This window comes from Rattus rattus, chromosome 9 (assembly GCF_011064425.1).
Source record: "Rattus rattus isolate New Zealand chromosome 9, Rrattus_CSIRO_v1, whole genome shotgun sequence".
NCBI lineage: Eukaryota > Metazoa > Chordata > Mammalia > Rodentia > Muridae > Rattus > Rattus rattus.
In genome coordinates, this window is record NC_046162.1 from 9157988 (window position 1) to 9178420 (window position 20433).

At 42.3% G+C, this 20433-nt stretch overlaps 1 protein-coding gene across 1 annotated transcript in view; it reads right to left on the reverse strand.

The window, feature by feature from the left end:
- The window catches only part of Rrn3 (RRN3 homolog, RNA polymerase I transcription factor), a 37600-nt gene that overhangs the window by 4162 nt on the left and 13005 nt on the right, over positions 1-20433 (reverse strand). The window contains exons 7-15 of the mRNA XM_032912070.1: positions 19874-19937; positions 18543-18612; positions 17442-17540; positions 14020-14112; positions 12222-12360; positions 10939-11069; positions 4954-5084; positions 3528-3712; positions 1145-1253 (exon numbers count right to left, since the gene is read on the reverse strand). Coding sequence (XP_032767961.1) covers positions 1145-1253; positions 3528-3712; positions 4954-5084; positions 10939-11069; positions 12222-12360; positions 14020-14112; positions 17442-17540; positions 18543-18612; positions 19874-19937 — 1021 coding nt within the window. The remainder of the gene's footprint in view (positions 1-1144; positions 1254-3527; positions 3713-4953; positions 5085-10938; positions 11070-12221; positions 12361-14019; positions 14113-17441; positions 17541-18542; positions 18613-19873; positions 19938-20433) is intronic.

Genomic DNA, 20433 nt, shown 5'->3' on the forward strand with positions numbered 1-20433 from the left:
GAGGGCAAAACACTCGTGTATATTTGGGGAAAAGGGAAGTCAGGTACAACCAGGCATGGTGGCACACAACTTTATTCCAGTAGAGGCAGGAGAGTCTCTGTGAGTTTGAGGTCTACATGGTAAGTTAAGGGCGGCCAGACGAGGTTGGGATTTAGCTCAGTGTAAGCTTGCACTTAAGCGCAAAGGCCCTGAGTTGGTCCCCATCTCCAAAAAAAAAAAAAAAAAAAGGATTGGCCAGACCTACACAGTGAGACCTCATCTCAAAATAACAACAAAACACACAGACATAAATAAACGAGCAACAACGACAACAAGAAGCCAGGTACAGCGCATACTTTTAACTGCAGCCCAAGGTTGGGCTCACTGGCTGGCACTGCTGCTCTTAAGCAAAAACTCACTTAAAATTTTTTCATGAAATTCAAGTCAGCATCAATGAAAATCAAAAAGGGCAGCACCAGACAACCCAAAGATGCACTGACCCCATGGTTACATGCCGGAGAGTGACGGCAGGGGAGAGCTCAGCCTTTGTGTTCCCCCACTGCATTTCTATAGAAGAGAAAACGTGTGTGTACACACAGTGAAATCTACGACCCATGCCATGCTGTGCTCGAGTCTGAGCGAGCGCAGAGCCCTGTGCTCACAACTTAGCTGGGATGGGGACACGCCATGCCCTTTCCAGAACACCTCAGACTTGTTACCGCTTCATTTGGAATTTGTGTTTTTGTTGTTCATTCAGAAACTTTACCACTGTCGAGTGCGTCCTGGGAGCCATACTCAGTTATCCTAGCCTTCAGCTATCGAGGTCTCCTCCAGTTTGTTCTGTTACTAATGCGTGTCTCCCTGAAACTGAGGATCTATAGCTTACTTATACCTGGCCGTGCACTAGCTCACCTGTTTAGTATTAGTTCGTCCAATAAGTATTAGAGTGCCTAGGCTGCTCTGGATAAAAGCAAGACTCCAGTGTCACTAAAGAATAAAATACCAGGCTGCAGTACTCTTGCAAGAACAGCATTGCTGGTTTCTTCCTATGTGTTGCTCTGAAAACGTACTGAAATTCACTCTCAGTGCCAGAGCGAATGGTACCCAGCACCAAGCTCCACCCCTTGACTTTAAACGTCCATAAAGGAAAATGTAAACAACTCACTTTGTTATAGCAGCAAAGAAATTAACCACACGTGGCAGGCAGATCTTCAGTGGGTTCAGCTGGCTCAGCACAATGCGTTCAAAATTTAGACTCTGAAGATACCGTAGGCCTTTGATTAAAAGAGGGGAGGAGTTAAGATACCTTTAAAAGCACAAATTATTACATATATAAAAAAAACAATTTAAGGGCTCTGTGTAAGGGCACATGCTTAGGATGGGCTTATGCCCCAGTACACCACACCCCAAAATAAAGATATTATCAACAAGTTACTGGCAGAAATACAGGAATAAAGTTCAAGCCAACTGCTGGCATCCAGTACAACTTTTCTGAAGAAACAAGTTCCTACTGGGTAAAGGAGCTTAAAGCAGACTGAGTGCACACAGGAGAGAGGCCACAGAAGTTCAATTAACAGGCACCAAGAGACTGTCCAGCTCATGTGTCTTCTTAGTAGTGCAGCCCAGCACCATTTGAAGGTTGATTATTACCGACTTTATTTCCTCCCGCTCCCATGAGCCTTTCACTCAGAGCTAATCAATTCCCTCCTACAGAGGAACCCTAGCCCAGGCTGAGGTAGAAGGATAATTGAAGCCAATCTGAGCTCCATAGTGAAATCACCTCAAAAAGTATTTTTAAATAAAATGCAGATACATCTATTATCTCCAACCAAGTGACCAATTCACGTCTATTTTCTTAATTACCAATTAAGTTAGTAATTAAAATTACCAACTTAAAATTACACAGAGAATGGAGAGATTGCCCAGTAGTTATGAGCATTTAATTGCTCTTGTAGAAGACCAAGACTGGATTCCAACCTCAGTACTATCTGTGGCTTCAATTCCAGGGATCTGATCCCCACCATGGGCACCAGGCACGCACATGATGCACAGACATACATGCAAGCAAAACATCCATACACATAAAATAAAGTTAATAAACCTAATATAGATAAATAAAGTATATTATAAATAATATATATGTATACATATTTATATGTGTGTGAATATATTTAAAAAATCACAAAAACAAAGCCAGGTATGGTACATAACTATAATCTCAGCCCTTGGGAGGCTTAGGCAAGGTAGCACACACATATATACACAATCACAGACACAAATAGACATAGTCTCTTTCTCTTTCTCTCTGTCTCTCTCTCTCTCTGTCTCTCTATCTCTGTCTCTCTGTCTCTCTCTGTCTCTCACACACACACAAGAGCCTACATGCATGAGCCCATGTGCATGCACACACAGGCACACCCCTAACCCATACATGGCCCTGGGACTTCAGAAAACTACAGCCATGTGATAAAGCCTAGGACAATGGTTCTCAACCTGTGGGTCATGACCCTGTAGAGGGTTTGAATGAACCTTTCACAAGAGCCACCCTAAGACTGTCAGAAAACAGATATTTACTTTAAAGTTCATAACTAGCAAAAGTACAGTTATGAAGTAATAATGAAAGTATTTCGTGGCTGAGGGTCACAGCTTTAAGAAGATTAAGAACCACTGGCCTAGGAGGAATGTTGTTCTGAGGCAAAGCAAGGCTACAGGAAGTGCAACAGGAAGAACTCAAATGAGGGAGTCAAAGATGCTTGCTCTAGCTCCGACGGCAGCACTCTCTAGCAGCCAGCCAAACAACCCATAAACGGCAGTGGGAAAAATGAAAATTGTTTGTTCTTAAAGTGAGCCTAGAATGCCGTTCCAGGTCTATGACATCACATCACGGATACTCTTGTGGTAACACCCCACCCCCACCCCACCCCTTGCCTCCAACTCCCTCACACATTTAAAAGTAATCACGAACGCTATCAACAGAACGATCCACAGAGAACAATGCCTTGGGGGACTGTGAGAGGCTCCAGGTAAAAAGGCAGATGGCCTTTTACCTCAGGGAGATTTTGTTCCCTGAATTGCTTGGCGATAATTCTGTGCCGCCTGTGACAAACATTTACATTCAATTTGTAAGACAGGTTTATTCTTGTTAGACATCATCTGGTCCGTGTGCCGTGAATCTGGATATGGCTTTATGCCTTGCTTTTGTTTCCCAGATATGCACACACTATGGTACGTGCCAAGCAATTGGGTTTAGATTGGTTTGTCTTGAGAAAGTTCTGGAAAAGGGCTGTTCTGTCTGTTAATGTTTAGCAAGTACTTATTAGCATTTATTTACATGTTTTTCTGGTCATGTGATTCAAGCAACCTTCCTAAGTTCACTGATCTCTGTGCTACATTCCTGTATAAATAAAAGTACACTGAAACTGAAGTAAGGTTGTCTCCTTTAGACTATACTCCACCCATTCTTTCAGGTCCTGAGATCCCAGGCCTGGAAGACAACACTCCAAGGTGTAAATACAACAAGAAAGCCCAGCCCGAGCCACACAGCTGACCTTCCTTCAGGTTGCCACTCAAAAGCTGCTTGTGTCTAAAAACAACAGTGTAGAACACAGCTTGGCAGGCTGAATAAAATGGTCCATGGAGTGCAACATCACAAAAAGCCTTTGTTCCCGAATCCTGGCTATTAAGGTACAGGTGCAGCCAGTTAACCAAAAGATCCAGGCATGACTTCACAGTGCTAGAAAGAGAAAAAAGGGTTACTGATTTGGTCAGAAAGCTAGAGGCAGAAACAAACATGTCTTTCAGTACCCACTATAAGAAGGCTCAAGTACTCCCTATGGGCTGACGTATAGCTCAGATACTCCCTATGGGCTGACGTGTAGCTTACTGGTAGGCAATTACTTAACATGCATGAGGTCTCGGGGTCCATCCCCATCACAAAAAAGAAATAAATCAATAAAATAATAATAAAGAAAACAAAACAAAAACAGAGAGAATCAAAAGGAAAAGGATGGTTGTAGGAAGCTGCCTTCCAATTTTTTGTTGTGGTTTTTCATTCGTTTTGAGACAGGGTTTCTCTGTGTAGCCCTGGCTGTCCTGGAACTCACTCTGTTGACCAGGCTGACCTTGACCTCAGAGTTCCACCTGCCTTTGCCTCCCAAGTGCTGGGATTAAAGGATTCCTTCCAATTTTAAACTGAGGCTGAATTTTAGTAAGTGTCTCCAACCCAGCTCAGGCTTCCTGGATCGGTTCCCAACCCAATGGGCATGTGTGTGGCTAAGAATCACAACTTCTTCTGGTCTGGACTCAAAAACTGGAACCACAGACTTTCAGTTGACTGGGGGATGGGTTAACAGCATCTCTGCTGAAAGATAGCTTCTGGAGCCCCCTGAAGAAACTGGCCTCCATGCCACACCTAATTACCTTAAAAAGGGTTTTCCTCAGGTCAAACAGACACATGTGACTCGGAAAGCAAGTGAAAAATGACAAACCTACAAAAAGAATCAAAACAATCTGCACCACCATGTTCTCCATGAACACGACAGACAGGCTTTCGGGGACAACTCATGAACACACGCTTTCTAAAGCCTCATGTACGTCTTCTTATCCAAAATGGAGGGCTCCCCTTCTCAAGCTGCTTCTTAGAAATAAAGACATCTGGCATTGTAGTGAACAAATTTCCCCCTTGCTTTACAAAGACAGACTAAAAAATAAGGCCTATTTCTTTGACTTAAGAAAATACTATAATCTTCCTAGAGCAAACGTTAAGAGGCATTTTAGAGAGAGATCAAGAGATAGCTCAAAGGTTAATGGCACCAACTGCTCTTCCAAAGGTTCGGAGTTCAATTCCCAGAAACCAAGGGATCTGATGCCCTCTTCTGTTGTATCTGGAGAGAGCAACGGTATACTCACGTAAAATAAATAAATAAATCTTAAAACAACAACAAACAAAGGCATTTAGAAAGTTAGGTCACTTACATAAGAGGAATAAATTTAGCTCTTGCCAAAAAGCTTCCAATGTAATTTGCAGCAGCTTGCCTGATGATGACAGGGTTATTTGGATCCTGCAACTTTTTCCAGAGATGTTCCAAAAATGCTTCTGCAAATCCCTGTAACAAGAGAGACTGCTAGCTTGATCTTTCTAATGTTGAAGATATTCTGGCTCTCAGCACCCTGAAGGTGTCACCTAACAATGCAGTTACACTGCTAAACTCAAAAGAGCAGTCATGGTTCTTATTTAAAAGCCAAAACCCAGCAGAGTCCGCTCTCGTGCCACCCCGTGGCTGTGTTAGTTACTAACACTAGAAACACCAGGACTCAGCTGCTGCGCTGGGACTCAAGTTGTGTTCTTCTCCACCTCTACTATAGCCTCTTTCCCCAGCCTCTCCCCAGCCTCGTTCCCAGCCTCGCCCCCGACCCTAGCAGGATACCTGCAGGGCCGCTTCTTCCTCCACTTACTCCTCAGGCAATCTGCCAAATCCTGGCACAGATGCAGCTCTGCTTCTCCCTGTGGACCTCTCAGCACACCACCCCCTTCTAGCCCATCCTTAGTCCTTCACATCAGTCCTCATACCTAGAAACACTTTCTATCCCAAAGGTCCCCAAGAGTTCTGGACAGGGACTCAACACTGTCCTCCATTAAGATCTCTCCATTCTCACCCTCTAACTCTTAGTCCAGACCCAGGCCCACCCCTAAACATGTCATCCCTGTCTCTCTTCAATTCTGTGGCATGATGTGACCTACGTCCAGGATCCCCTGTGGACCCTCACTCAGCCTTCTCACAGCCCATCTCTCGATTCCTTTCTCTGTACTCCACACGCACCTCCACAGGCACTCACTATCAGACAATCCATCACCTCCAGAAGATCCAGAGAGGACAACAGAGACCAAGGAGCAGAACACCCAGACAGCAGTGCAAGAGCAACCTTTAACACCCAAAACAACCTGCCTCCAGCAGAACCCAGCAACCCTGCTGTAGCAGGCCCTGGGGAAGGCAGCACACAAGGGCCTTAAAATAGCAAGTGTGCATGTGTTCAAGGACCTTAATGAACAGATTCCTTAAGGAAGACTTGAACATACAAATAGTGGAATGAAATAATAACCACAGTTCAAGACATGAAAGTTACAAAAGAAGCTGAGTAGTGGAGGCATATGCCTTTAATTCCAAAAGAAAAAAATCTTGGGGTAAATCTAACCAAGCAAGGGGAAAACTCATATAATAAAAACTTTTAAGACACTGAAGAAAATACTAGAAGATGGAACAATCTCCCATGCTCACAGATCAGAAGAATGAATTTAGTAAAAACAGCACTTCTACAAAAAGCAGTTTAGCGATCCGATACAACTCTCCACAGAGCCTAAAAGGGAACGTCCAGCTTCACACGGAAACACACACACACGAAGATGGTTAACATGAACCTGAACAATAAAAGAACTACAAGAGGCACCCTATCCCCAATCTCAGGGGACCACCAAGCTATGCTAATAAAAATTGCATGGCATTGGCAACAAATATTTATCAATCAAATCAAATTAAAGACCTAGACATTAGTCCACACACCTATGGACAGCTGATTTTTTGACAAAAAAAAAAAAAAAAGCTAGAAATATATACTAGAAAAAAGAGCATCTTCAACAAATTATGCTAGTCAATTCAAACTGGATGGCTACATGTAGAAGAATTTAAATAGATCCCAATTAGTCCCCCTGCACAAAACTCAACTATACCTGAATACAAGAGAAGAGAAAGTGGGGGATAGCCTTGAACTCATTGGCACAGGAGAAGACTTGCTGAGACAGAAACTGATAGCACAGGCACTAAAAACAATAAGTGGGACCTCATGGAATTAAAAACCTTATGTGCAACAAAGGACACTATGGGCCTCATGAAATTAAAAACCTTATGTGCAGCAAAGGACACTGTCATTCGGACAACATGTAAAACTACAGAATGGGAAAAGAACTTACACCAATTACACATCTGAAAAACAGTTAATATCTAAAATACATAAAGAACTTAAAAACAAAAACCGAAACCAGGACATCAAGAAAACAACCCAGTTTAAAAATGGAGCACATAATTAAACAGAGTTCTCAAAAGATAAGACACAAATGGCTGAGAAGCACTTAGAGAAACGTTCAAGGATCCTTAGTCATCAAGGAAATGCAAGTCAGAACTACTCTGAGATTTCATTCCACACTAGTCAGAATGGCTGAAATTAGTAAAACAAAGGACAGCTCATACTGCAAGGGTGCGGGCACCTCAGGAAAGCATTCATCCATGGCCGAGGGGGTACAAATTTTACAGCCGGTATGGAAAAAAGTGTGGTAGTTCCTCAGAAAGTTGGAAATAGATCTACCTCACTCTTGGGCATCTACCCAAGGACTCTATCCTACTACAGAGACACTCTGATCATCCATGTTCACTGCCGCTCTGTTCATAATAGCTAGAACTAGAAACAGCTTAGACATCATCAGCAGGTGAATGAATAAAGAGATACAGTACATTTACAAAACAAATCACACAATTCAACTGTGAAAGAGAGAAAATAAATAATTAATTAAATATTTGAATCTGCAGGTAAATTGATGGAGCTAGGAAAAAAATCATCCTAAGAGTCATAACTCAAACCCAAAGATAAAATCTTATGTGGCTATCGAAGTATTAGTATAAAGAGGCTAGGTATATAGGAATAAAGTAGGAGGGATGGGAGGATTTCCCATGGTGGGGAAAATAGAATGTATAGTTAGAGAGAGACAGGGAGGAGACAGGAATGAGAGGATTCATTGGAGAGAGAGGGAGGGAGGGAAGGAGGGAAGGAGGAAGTGAAGAGGGGTAAAGGAGGAACAACTAACTCTGTGGGCCATTTGAAGGGTCATATAGAAACCTACTACAATAGAAACTTCTAAAACTATATACATATTTGTAAGAAGCCGAGATTGGATAGACCATAGAGTTAACAAAAACCCAAATACTACTGTTTGGCTAGAAGACGAAGCCCTAAAATGATTCTTAATAACATTCTGCTATACTTATTGATTGGTGTCTCGCTCATCCATCATGAGAAGCTTCTTCCTGCAGTAAGATGGGAATACACAGAGAGACCCACATCTGGACACTCAGAGACTGAAGAGGCTTTGGAGCACTCCGTTCTAAATGGGCTGTCTCCATCAAATCCTTCCCTCAGGGGCTCAGTAACCATGTAAAGAGCAGGCAGAAAGAAAAGCTATCTCCAACTCCCCCTTATTAAGGAAAAATCGGTTTCTCAAAGGCCTTTCAAACCATACTTAAGGGCATGCCCCATGCCCAGGAGTAGATCGCCAATACAAAATCTTAGTTTTGTTTGCATATTAAGGTTTCTAATTCTGTTTTTATAAATCTTGTTTGTGTGTGTGTGTGTCTGTCTACCATTTCTTATTGTTTCTCTTTTTTATGTACTATTATTTCTATTGTTGTTATTATTTGTGGGTTTTTTTTTGTTGTTGTTGCCTGTTTGTTTTCTCAAAGAGAGAAAGAAAGAAAGAAGACCTTGAGTTGAAAGGATGGACAGGACCTGGGATATAAGGTTTAGGAAACCATGATCAGAATATATTATATTTTTTAATTAAAAAAAAAAAAAAAAGAAACCCTATCTCTTAAAACTAAAAAAGTATCCCAGGTGAAAAATGATACAATGGGTTTCAAATAGAGGTGGCCATCAAATCAAAGTGTGAGGCACAGTGGTGGGCAGGCTCTGGCAGGACAATGACTTAAGCCCAGAAACTTGGTACCAAGCCTGTCAACATATGGAAATCTCCTCTCAAACAAAAGCCGGTGAGAGAGCTCAGCAGGGAAAAGGGCCAGCCGCTGTTCCTGATAACCAAGTCTGAAGTTGGGATTCATACAATAAAAGGAGGGAACACATTCACAAACGCTCTTCTTTTACCTCTAGAGGTGTATAATGGTAAGGTGCATACATGATCATACACACACACAGACACACAGACACACAGACACACACACACACACACACACACACCACCACCACCACGACCACCACCACAAGCAACAACCAGAAACAAGACACACAAACCTAATAAATGTCACATTTAATTTTACAAGTCACTGCAGAGCTAGAGGGACAACTCAGCAGCTAAGAGCACTTGCTGCTCTTGCACAGAACTTAGAAGCACCCACATGGAGGCTCACAATCCTCTAAGTGCAATCTCAGGGGATCCAGTGCCCTCTTCTTCTGGCCTCTGAGGACACCAGACATGCAAGTGGTACACAGAAGGATATGCAGGCCAAATACCCATATATATAATTAAAAAAATAAGAACACACACACACACACACACACACACACACACACACACACACACACACACACACACAGACTGAATGTAGGTCTGAGGGAGAGCTTTGTGACCTGCACATCGGAAAAGCTCTGCAAGTACAAGGTCAGCTGTACTACTCAGCAAGTTCCAGGCCAGTCGGGGATACGTAGTAAGATCCTATCTCAAAAAATCAAACAAACAAACAAACAAACAAACAAACAAAAAAAGACTCTGAGTAATTTGGATGCTAAGCTAAACCTGAAAACCAGAACTTGTCCACATTCCCTAGAGCTGCCCAGGGGTCCTTGCTATGAACACAAAGTATCCTCTTTGTTCATAGCCCTGATCTCAGCCATGCAGATGCAAACTTACAGAAAGGAGTAATTGCCTATGGGCTTCCTAGCAAAAGGCATAAGACTGTTCTCTAAAACCAGGAGTACTCAGGTTAAGACTGAAGTTAGCTTTGGGACCAATTTTCTCTGCATTGTTGTTGACTCTGTAAGATAGGTGCAGCCAAAACAGGGCTGGGGAACTTCTCGTGCTTTGATTTCTATTTTCCTAAAAGGAGAAAGCCCAAACCTACAGTTGTAAAACTCTGGGTTAGGAAGTTTGGCTAAGGGACTAAAAGATAGCTCACTATGCTCGATCCCTGGTACCCAAGCAGTAGAAGAGAACTTCCTCAGGTGACCTCTGACCTCTCTCTGTGAACACTGCAGAAGGTCCAAGAATGTACACAAGTTCGTTCTCTCTCTCTCTCTCTCTCTCTCTCTCTCTCTCTCTCTCTGAGATAAAGGGTCAGACACATCACCTTCTGTGCCAGTGTCACACAGTTTGAAAATGAAGGCAGTGGGGCTGGAGAGAAGGCTCAGCAGCTAAGAGAGTTTGCTGCTCTTTTAAAAGACAAGTGCTTGATTCCTCGTACCCACCTCAGGTGGCTCTCAATGCTGTGAGAGAATAAAAGAAATAATGCCCCAGGCCAGGGATAATGGAGCATACCTATAATAATCAGTTCTTAGGAGGCAGAGGCAGGCAGGTCTCTCTGAGTTTGATACCAGCCTGGTCTACATCTCTAGCTCCAGGACAGCCAGGGCTATACGGAGACTCTGCCTTTAAAAATATCCCACAAATATCTCCAGGGTTGGGAGCCAAGGATAGCTTGCTTGGTAGAGTACTTGCTTGCTTCCCTTACAAGAGCTGGATTTAAGCCCAGTGCCACCAGAAGGGGAAGGGCACCATGTAGTGACCAAAGGCAGGCTCACACCTTTACTGTCTTCCAGTTTTTAAGGGGGAAAATGTGGAATAAAATAATAAAACAGGGGCTAGAAAGATGGGATGGGATGGGGATTAGGAGCCCATACTGCTCCAGAATACCAAAGTTCAGCTCTAGGGGATCTGATGCCCTCTTCTAAATGCTGTCAGTACCAATACTCACACAACACACATAACCACACACAGACACACACAGGTACACATACTTTTAAAAAATAATAATAAATTTTTAGTTGAGCCTGGTAGCACACGCCTCTAATCCCAGTACTCATAAGGTAAAGGCAGGCAGATCTCTTGAGTTCCCAGCTAGCCAATCAATCAATCAACCAACCAATCAATCGATCGATCAATCATCATGGCAACGCCATTTTACTTACCAATTTGAAGCTGCAAAGGAAAAACATGAAGAACTGTACATGGCAGGAGGCATGTGTGGGCAACACAAGTTTGTCAAAGATAGATATCAGATCACGGTATAAATCCTTTGTTTTATTGTTATCAATTTTACCTACAGAGAAAATTTTAATTTTAATTTCATAAACACTTTCAAAGAAACACAACACCATTAAGAATCAGCATCTGAAAGCAGTGAAGTGCATGCCTTTAACGCCAGCACGCAGGAGGCAGAGGCAGAGGCAGGTGAATCTCTCTGAGTTCACAGCCAGCCTCGTCTACCAAATTAGTTCCAGGATAACTAAGGCTGTTACATAGAGAAACTTTCTCTTGAAAAACCAAACTAACCAACCAACAAACAAACAAGAAAACAAAAAAAAAAAAATCAGCATTTGTACCATGAGGCTCAAGAATAAAAAATAAGGAAAAGGCCAAAAAGCAAAAAAAGCAAATCCAAACCAAACCAAACCCCAGCATTAAGCAGGCAGCAGTTTTGCTCCTAAATCATCTCAATGGCTCCAAACTGCTTCTCTCAGTGTAATCCAAGTGACAAGGAATCAAGGCCTTACCTCACACACTGCTGTGAAGCCAGTCTCATGCAGTCCAAGCTGGCCTGCAATTCTATGTAGAAAACGCTGATCTTGAACTCATATTCCTCCTGCCTCTACCTCCCAAAGTCTGAGACTACAGACATGGACTACTATGTCCACAACTTCTATGCTGATTAAACTCATTCCTTTTTTTTTTTTTTTTTTTTTTTTTTTTGTTTTTGAGACAGGGCTTCTCTATGTATCCACACCTGTCCCAAGACTTGGGTCTCAGAGATCCATCTACCTCTAACTCCCTTGTGCCACCAAGCCTTGCTAATAAATCCATTCTTAAACCACAGAAGAGTGCGTGGACATGAAGTTGTGTCCTCAGGACTAGTTTGCTCTATAAAGTTGAAGTCCTGAGACTGGGTATAATGAAAACACCTAGCAAAGGCCTCTCAAGGACTGTAGAATACAGGCATCATGCTAAGATGGTCAGTACACCACTAAACTTCCTGAGCATCTCAAATACAGGGGATTTCTTCTAAAGTCATCCAAACGCCATCTAATGCCCAACACTGAGAACAGCATGGCCTTTGAAGTTTACTACAAATACTGAAGTCTTAACCCCACTGCCTCCATTGTCAAACTGTGTGACACTGGCACAGAGGTGATGTACCTGGCTCTTTATCTCATCCTCAGGGTCTGGACCAACTCTAGGGTACCCTGGTGGTTACCTTGCACATGGCAGACATCGTCAATGTAGGAGAGCAGCAAGGACAGCAGGATGTCCAGGCGCTCTGCAGTGGGATGAGCCATCTGGCCAGGCCGCTCCTGGTCAGCTTTCTTCTCAGGGTCAGTTTCCTCATCTTCATCCTTTGAGCAAGTGGAAACTGACATTACAAAAGTCACAGAATCCTTAATGTCTGGGGAAACTGACACAGGCGACTATTTCTTCTAAAAGATGAGAAAACACACACACTGTCCCAGACTCTCAAGCAGAAATGTCGATCGGTCAGATACTGAATTTTAAATGAACACCAGTCTAGTCTCTCTTTTTTTTTTGGGGGGGGGGGTGAGAGGGAGGGACTGGGACTGGATCCTCATGCAGACTAAGCATATATGTATCCCCAGCCCTGACTCTCAGGAAGACCCAGACAGAACTGGCTATGCCAACAACACATTCCCAAGCCTGGCTCTGCAGTGCTGGGCACCTTTCCCAGATCTGGGTAGGCATCTTAAAGCTATTGTGTGGTCCGCCAAGAACACACAGCCTCTGCAATCACAGTCTCAGAACCAATGTCCAGAATTCAAAGGTGGCGCAGAGCCATGGATTCCTAATGAGTGAGGGGTTTGCTAGTGATCATATCTGTCTCATCTCCAGAGTCTACATGGGAGAAGAAAACAGATCCCCAAAAATTGACCTCTGGCCTATTCTCCCCATGGCACACATGTGTGCTACTACCTGCTCCATCCAGAAAACAGGCTCTCACTTAGTTTCTTCCCAGCTTTCTTGCACCCTGATGCCTGGATTCAACAGTACCTCAATTCAGCTCAAACTTTGGTCAGTTAACCTCTACAGTATACAGTGTCCCAATTAGAGAATGACGACTTTAAGGCAAAACATAGGAACTAGGCCCCAGAGAGATGGCTTAGCTGTTAAAAGAGTACTAGCTGCTCTTCCAGAGGACCTGGGTTCTATTCCACATGACACCTCACTCCAGTCCACAGCAGTTTCTGACACCCTCACACAGACATGCAGAGAAAACACCATTGAACATAAATTTTAAAATAGAAACTAAACTGGGACATTTTGTGCTTGCTGTTTCCTCAGATGCTTGTGGTTTACAGAAACAATGAAAAACATTTGATGAATGAAAGTGACAAATTTCACCAAAAACAAACTTAAAACCTTAGACATAAGATAAGGTTACTGCACTTATCTTAAAAGGCTCCATTAGCATCTTATATAGGCAGTAAACAACATGCCAGCACCAGGCATGTTACTTACCTGTAATCCCAACAACAGACTCATTTAAGAAGGTATTTACAAGTTTGTCAAACTGCTTGTGTATTTACCACAAGGACGTGTGTAGGCACACAGGTTGTTTAGTCTTATCTTCCTTGGGACTGCCATCCACCTCTGAGCAGTCTCTCACTAAGCTAGAGCTCACCACTTATTCTAGACTGGCCCAACTGCCACACCAGAGGTCTTCCTGTCTGTGCCTCTCTAGTGCTAGGATTCTGAGCACATGTCACTATACCCAACATTTTTATCTGGGGTCTAGGGGTCAAACTAAGGTCCTTATACACACGAGACAAGCCCTCTGCCTGCACTGCTATCCTTCAGCCCCTCCACTATTCTAACTGAAATCCTTGAAAAAAGCTAAGCCAGTAGCTGTCTTTCCACACTCTGAAGTGATAAAGCTCCAAAGTAAGCTTCTGTTAGAAGAAATGCTAACAAGGACAAGAATCAAAATACAAGATTAAAACAAAGAAATGCAACCGTCAATGCCAAAGCAAAGAGATGCTGACCATATTAAATAGTCCTTCTGCGGCGTCTGTCCCACCATAAGTCTGAGCTGCTGTCTCTTCAGCATCGTCAATATCCTGCCGCGACACACTCACCTGGATCATGAAAAATAAGTGAAAGCATTTAAAAATGTCGCTATTTGCAGCTGAAAATTACCCTACTAAATACACTTTCTATTGTTTGTCTTTCCAGACAGAGTCTCCCCACACAGCCCAGCCTGTCCTGGAACTCACTTTGTAGACCACACTGGTCTCCAACTCAGAGAGATGCCTCTGCAGCCTGAGTGCTGGGGTTAAAGGTCAGAGCCGCTGCACCAGGCTTACTGTACTTATTTTTAAAGGGCTCCATCAGCATCTTATAAAGCACTACAACAGTGTTTTGTCAGCATGTGATAGAATACAACATAATCCCAACACTCAGGAGATTGAGACAAGAGAATCTACAATTCAAACCTACCAGGAACTATAGAGACTCCCTTCAAGAAAAAAAGAAAAAGAAAAAAGGGAAGGAAGGAAAAGAAGAATATTGTAGGATGTGGCAGGCACGAGGGGGCTGGCCTTGGATTCAATAAACAAAATTCAGGGACTAGAGAGATGGCTCAGCTGTTCTTTTCCATCCATCCATCCATCCATCCATCCATCCATCCATCCATCCATCCATCCTTCTATCCATCCATGCTTCCATGCATCCATGCTTCTATTCATCCATCCATCCATCCATCCATCCATCCATCCATCCATCCATGCTTCTATTCATCCATCCATCCATCCATCCATCCATCCATCCATCTGGTTTTTCAGGGCATGATTTCTCTATGGAGCACTGGCTGGCCTAGAACTCATTCTATAGATCAGGTTGGCCCCAAACTCAAGAAATCTGCCAGCCTTCACTGAGTGTGCCACTTCCATCAGCAGCTTAAAGCACTTTTTTTCCCTACGTTCAACTTCCAGCATCCACATGGCAACTCGCACCCATCTTTAACTCTAGTTCCAGCCAATCTAACACCCTTTTCAGACCTCTGCACTTACCGCACACATAAGAGATGCGTAAACATAAAATCAAAAAACATAAATACATACATAAACATTACATAAAATAAGACAAATTCATGGATGGATGGATGGATAGATGGATGGGTAACTCAGAGCCAGGGAAGATAGCTTAGTGGGTAAAGGTAATTGCTACCAAGTCACTCAATCCCCAGAACAGACATGGTGCAAGGAGAGAACCAACTTCCATAAGGTGTTCTCTGATCTCCACATACATGCCACCGCACAGGATACAAAAAGTAATCAAATGTTTAAGGTGGGGGAAATCAAAAGCTAACAAAAATGAAAAATACTAAATGCTTTTCTCCACTAAGAATTCTATCTTGCTGGGCATAGCAATGCATGCTTTAACACCAGCACTCAAGAGGCAGAGGCAGGGGCAGGCAGATTTCTGTGAGTTCAAGGCCTACCTGGTACAGATAATGAATTCCAGAGCAACCAGGACTACATAGAAAGACCCTGTCTCAAAGAACAATAGCTGGTGGTGGGCAGGAGAGGTGTGAACACCTTTAATCTCAGCACTCAGGAGGAGGCAGAGGCAGGTGGATTTCTATGACTTTGAGGCCAGCCTGGTCTATAAAGTGAATCCAAGACAGCATGGGCTCTGTTAGAGAAAGAAACTCTGTCTTGAAAAACCGAAAACCAAACCAAACCAAAAATAAAAATAAAGAGTTGAAGAGTTGTTTCTCCTCAGGTTTTCAAGTATTCCCAATTCAAATATCCTATTCAACTACTCAAGCTCTATTCAAGTATCCCCAATTTTGAGCCATGCCTACACCTCAGACTCTCTAAAAAGCCTACCCCTAACCATCTGCAGTATTCACTGGCAAACCATCTCAGAAAACACCAGAAACTATTACAATTTTAATAAACTTTAATAATTTTTAATAAAAATTTCACATGCAAGGGCTAAAGAAATGGCTTGGCAGTTAAGAGCACTGACTGCTTTTGTTGAAGACAAGGGTTTGATTTTCCAACAGCTACATGGTTGCTCACAACCACCTCTAACTCCAATAGGGAATGCCTTTTCTGATCCCCACAGGTACAATCAATCAATCAAATATTAATTAATTGATTGATTGTGTATGTTATATATATACATATGCATGTTTCCATGCATGTGACCTAAATTTATACATTATGGGGGTAGGCCCAATGTAATCTATCAGGAGTCTCCCTCAATTGTTTTCAACTTTATTCACCAAGGCAGGGTCTTTCAGAACCTAGAGTTTGAAGATAAGGTTAGTTTAACTAACCAGCTAGCTTTGGAGACTATTTTTCCCTTCCAAGCACTTTCACTATTAGCAGGCCACAAAACCTACTCAAAGCTTTCATGAGCACTTTACTTGCAGAGCCATCTACACAAGCCAAGTCCAAAGACTTGCTTTGCTCATCCTTGATGGTACTGACCAGACAGACTCTATTCTTCCAGATCCTCCCAACATTCACAGATTAAGTTGCCTCCCCCTTTTGAACACTCTTACTCCCTGCCCTGACCGAATTGTTTCACTAGCTTATTCTTAGCTCTCTAGCTACAACTACTTGGTGTCTTAGTGAAGAGACAACATGAACACAGCAACTCGTATAAAGGAAAACCTTTAACTGGGGCTGGCTCAGTTTCACAGGTTTAGTCCATTATCCTCATGGTGGGAAGCATGGCAGCGTGCAGGCAGACTTGGTGCTGGAGGAGCTCTAAGCTCTACACCTTGACCTGCAGGCAGCAGCAGGAGACTGCATCCCGCCCTGGGCTGAGCTTGAGCGTGAGACCTCAAAGCCAGCCCCGCAGTGACACACTTCCTCCAACAAGGCCGCACCTCCTCCAAAAGGCTGCACCTCCTAACAGTGCCACTGCCTATGGATCAAGAACTCAAACACACGAGTCTGTGGGAGCCATACCTATTCAAACTACCACAGTAAGTACTCTCCAATTAGCCCTACCCACAACTAAACCTGTCCAAACTGGAACATGTAACTTATGCAGCCTCATTCCTCTTTGTTTCTTTGAACAGAACAAAGCCTGACCCGTCTCTTCTTACATTATACACAAGTAAGAATTTTCAGACACAGACAGATGCAGCACCCATTCTGGGCCCTCTTCACACCGTATCATCACACAGTCCCCGCAGGCAGCCTGGCTCACAGCACTCTCAGAATGCACCTCTGCCTGACGACTGCTTACTTTACACCCTGTCCTTAACCACAGACTGAACCACAGTCTGCAACTCCCAGAGAACAGGCTAAGTTCAAAAAGTATGACTAGAATGAAGCAAAGAATTAGACTGTTTTCCACATACAAATACATAGTCATAAATAAATAAATAAAATAGTTCCATAAATAAAAATAGAGGGAAAAATACAGGCGATCTGATACTTACATCTAACTTGAGTGACTTTTCAATAATAAGCTCGAGAATTTCACGCCTCAACGTTGGGAAATATAAACTTATCCTTAATAGGTTATGAACATAGCATTCCTAAGCATGAGACATACAGAGATGAATAGTTCAGCACAGTGCTTCAGGACATAAGTAAAACATCAATTACAAAACTTTTATTTTAAATACATAAACAGAAAACTTTCTAAACTGTACCGTGCAAATCTACATATGTTAAGTATAATTAATCCAATCATCCCCAGTCAGTGTTTCTACTTAGTAACACACTATTGACTTCTGGTAACTTTCTTTCTAATCTACCCAGCTGTGGTGCTGAGGATCAAATCCAGGACTTTATGTAAGCTACCCAAGCATTCTGCCACTGAGCTCCATCTGCAGCCTTCCTGGTAACTCTTGTGTGTGTGTAAGCATTTAACACAACAGTTATTTCTGAAACGGATTCTAACCATGACCTACACATAGTAATGACACTAAGAATCCCAAAGAATTAGACACGAGGTGTGGTAGCTCACACCTATAACCCCAGCACTTAAGACATCCTGAGGCCAGACTGGCCTACAGATTAAGATCCTGTTTCAAAAAAATATGTTAACAAAAAGAAAACAACATGAGGAATGTTCAGTCTTCTCTTTGATTTTTTTGGGATAGGATCTCACACTAGCTAAGAATAGCCCTCAGACTGTGGGATTACAGACCTATACCACAACTCAGTGCAACAGAGGTCCTGAGTTTAAAAATCTAGAAAGGTATTTTTAAGGTATTAATATTAGGGGCTGAAGAGATGGCTCAGCGGTTAAGAGCACTCACTGGCTGCTCTTCCAGTGGACCCAGGTTCAATTCTCAGCACCCACATGGCAACTCACAACTGTATGCAACTCCAGTTCCAGGGATCTGACACCCTCATATACACACACAAGCAGGTAGAACACCAATGTACATAAAATAAAATAAATATAAAATAAAATAAAAATAAATCATTAAATAATCATTAATCGTTAAAGAAATTCAGAGTAATAATTAACAGTAATAATACCATCTAAAATAAAGTCACAAAACAATTTTCCGTGAAAGATGTCTTACCAGTGTTCTCTCTGATTTCCTCACAAATGGAAATTTTTCTACCAGTATTGGCATTAGAAACCATGGTGTCCTATTTAAAAAAAAAAAGCAATCCCTGTTAACTGGACTGGACGCTCTAAGATGCTGGCACTGGCATCCTATTAGCACTAAGGATGTGAGAGGCAAAAGACACCTGCCTCAAGCAAGGAGGCCACGTCAAGGCCTCCCAGAGGAAACCTTTAACAACTCACATAAGAATATGCTTTACTCACTTTGTCATGGCAAATCAAGACAAACTTTTCTTCTAGAGAAGCTTAACAGACTTCAGTTTAAAATTTAAAATATCTATCATTATATAAGTATATTAAAGAGGCAAAGTACCATTAACTTGAGATTTTTTTTTAAATTAAGACAGGGTCTCATGAGGCCGCTAGCATCAAACTGTGTGTAGCCAAAAATCATGCTAAATGCCTAACTCTCCTGTCCCCATCTTCCCAACTGCTGAGCTTCCATATATGCAGTACACCATACCCCATTCCTACCTTCCCACTTTTAGGTATCAAAAGTAAAGTTACCAAGCCTCCAAGCTTTTTTTTTTAAAGATGTATTTATTTATTTATTGTATATAAGTACACTGTAGCTGTCTTCAGACACCCCAGAAGAGGGCATCAGATCCCATTACAGATGGTTGTGAACCACTATGTGGTTGCTGGGATTTGAACTCAGGACCTCTGGAAGAGCAGTCAGTGCTCTTAACTGCTGAGCCACTTCTCCAGCCCCGCCTCCAACCTTTTATAATGCAGTTCATTCATATGGCACAGTACAAGTGTACATACAGGATCTTGGTAGAAGTATTTAGATACCATATCCTTTGGAGATAAAAATAAAAATACCCACTTCTATACAAAACAGAGGTAGGACCACTATGTGTAAGTTAAATATAAAACAGTTAAACAGGCATGAGATGATTTGGAGGGACAGACATTTGCATCTTGAGTTTGAGCTCCAACTACAAGGTGGCAGAATGGGAATCTACTCTGATAGATGTCTTCTGACCAGTATGATGACACACTGAACACCTATGCCTACACACAAATTAAATTTTTAAATAAATCAAAATAACATAATAAACAGGAAATAAACACCATTTTCAACATGTGCTATCAACACAACTGAAAAAGAGCATATAGCCCAGCTTTTAATGCTATTGTACTTTATAATCCACTAATCTACTAATCATTTCTTTCCTCCCTCCAGAGATGTATGCACACATTACAGGCAGGTGACCCACCAGAACTAACCCCCAACCTGTTAAACCAAACATTATGACTCAAAGTCAACAAAATACTCACGAGGGGACATATCTTGTTATTATTTGCAAGGCTTTGTGACATGTGTCAAAATTTGCAGGAAGATCTACAAAGAAAAATTCGAAAGTATAAACATCAAAACTAAAAAATGCAAAATCACGTTCCTAAAGCTAAAAGCACTTTCTAACCAAAACTCAGTCACTGAGTAGGACGAGTAGAGAAATAAGAATTGCATGGTTTGTCCCTTCAATTAACAATGAGGATTACACAGATTAATTATGTCACACTGCATAGATTCTTCCAAAAGAGCTATAGTTCTTGGTGAAGCATGACAACGCTTGCATATAACGAAACACTCCAGAGGCTGAAGCAGCAGGACTGCTATGAGTTGGAGGCCAGGCCAGATCTACAGAGACACTACTTGAAAAATAAAGTAAAATAAAATGGGGGGTGTCAGCTGGTAGACTGCTTGCCTAACATTCACAGAACACTGAGTTCAATCTACACAAAACAGATATGGCAGTATATAGTGTAATCCAGCATTCAGAAGGTAGGGAAAGAAGATGTGTAGGTTCAAGTCCTCTTCAGTTACATAAGTTCAA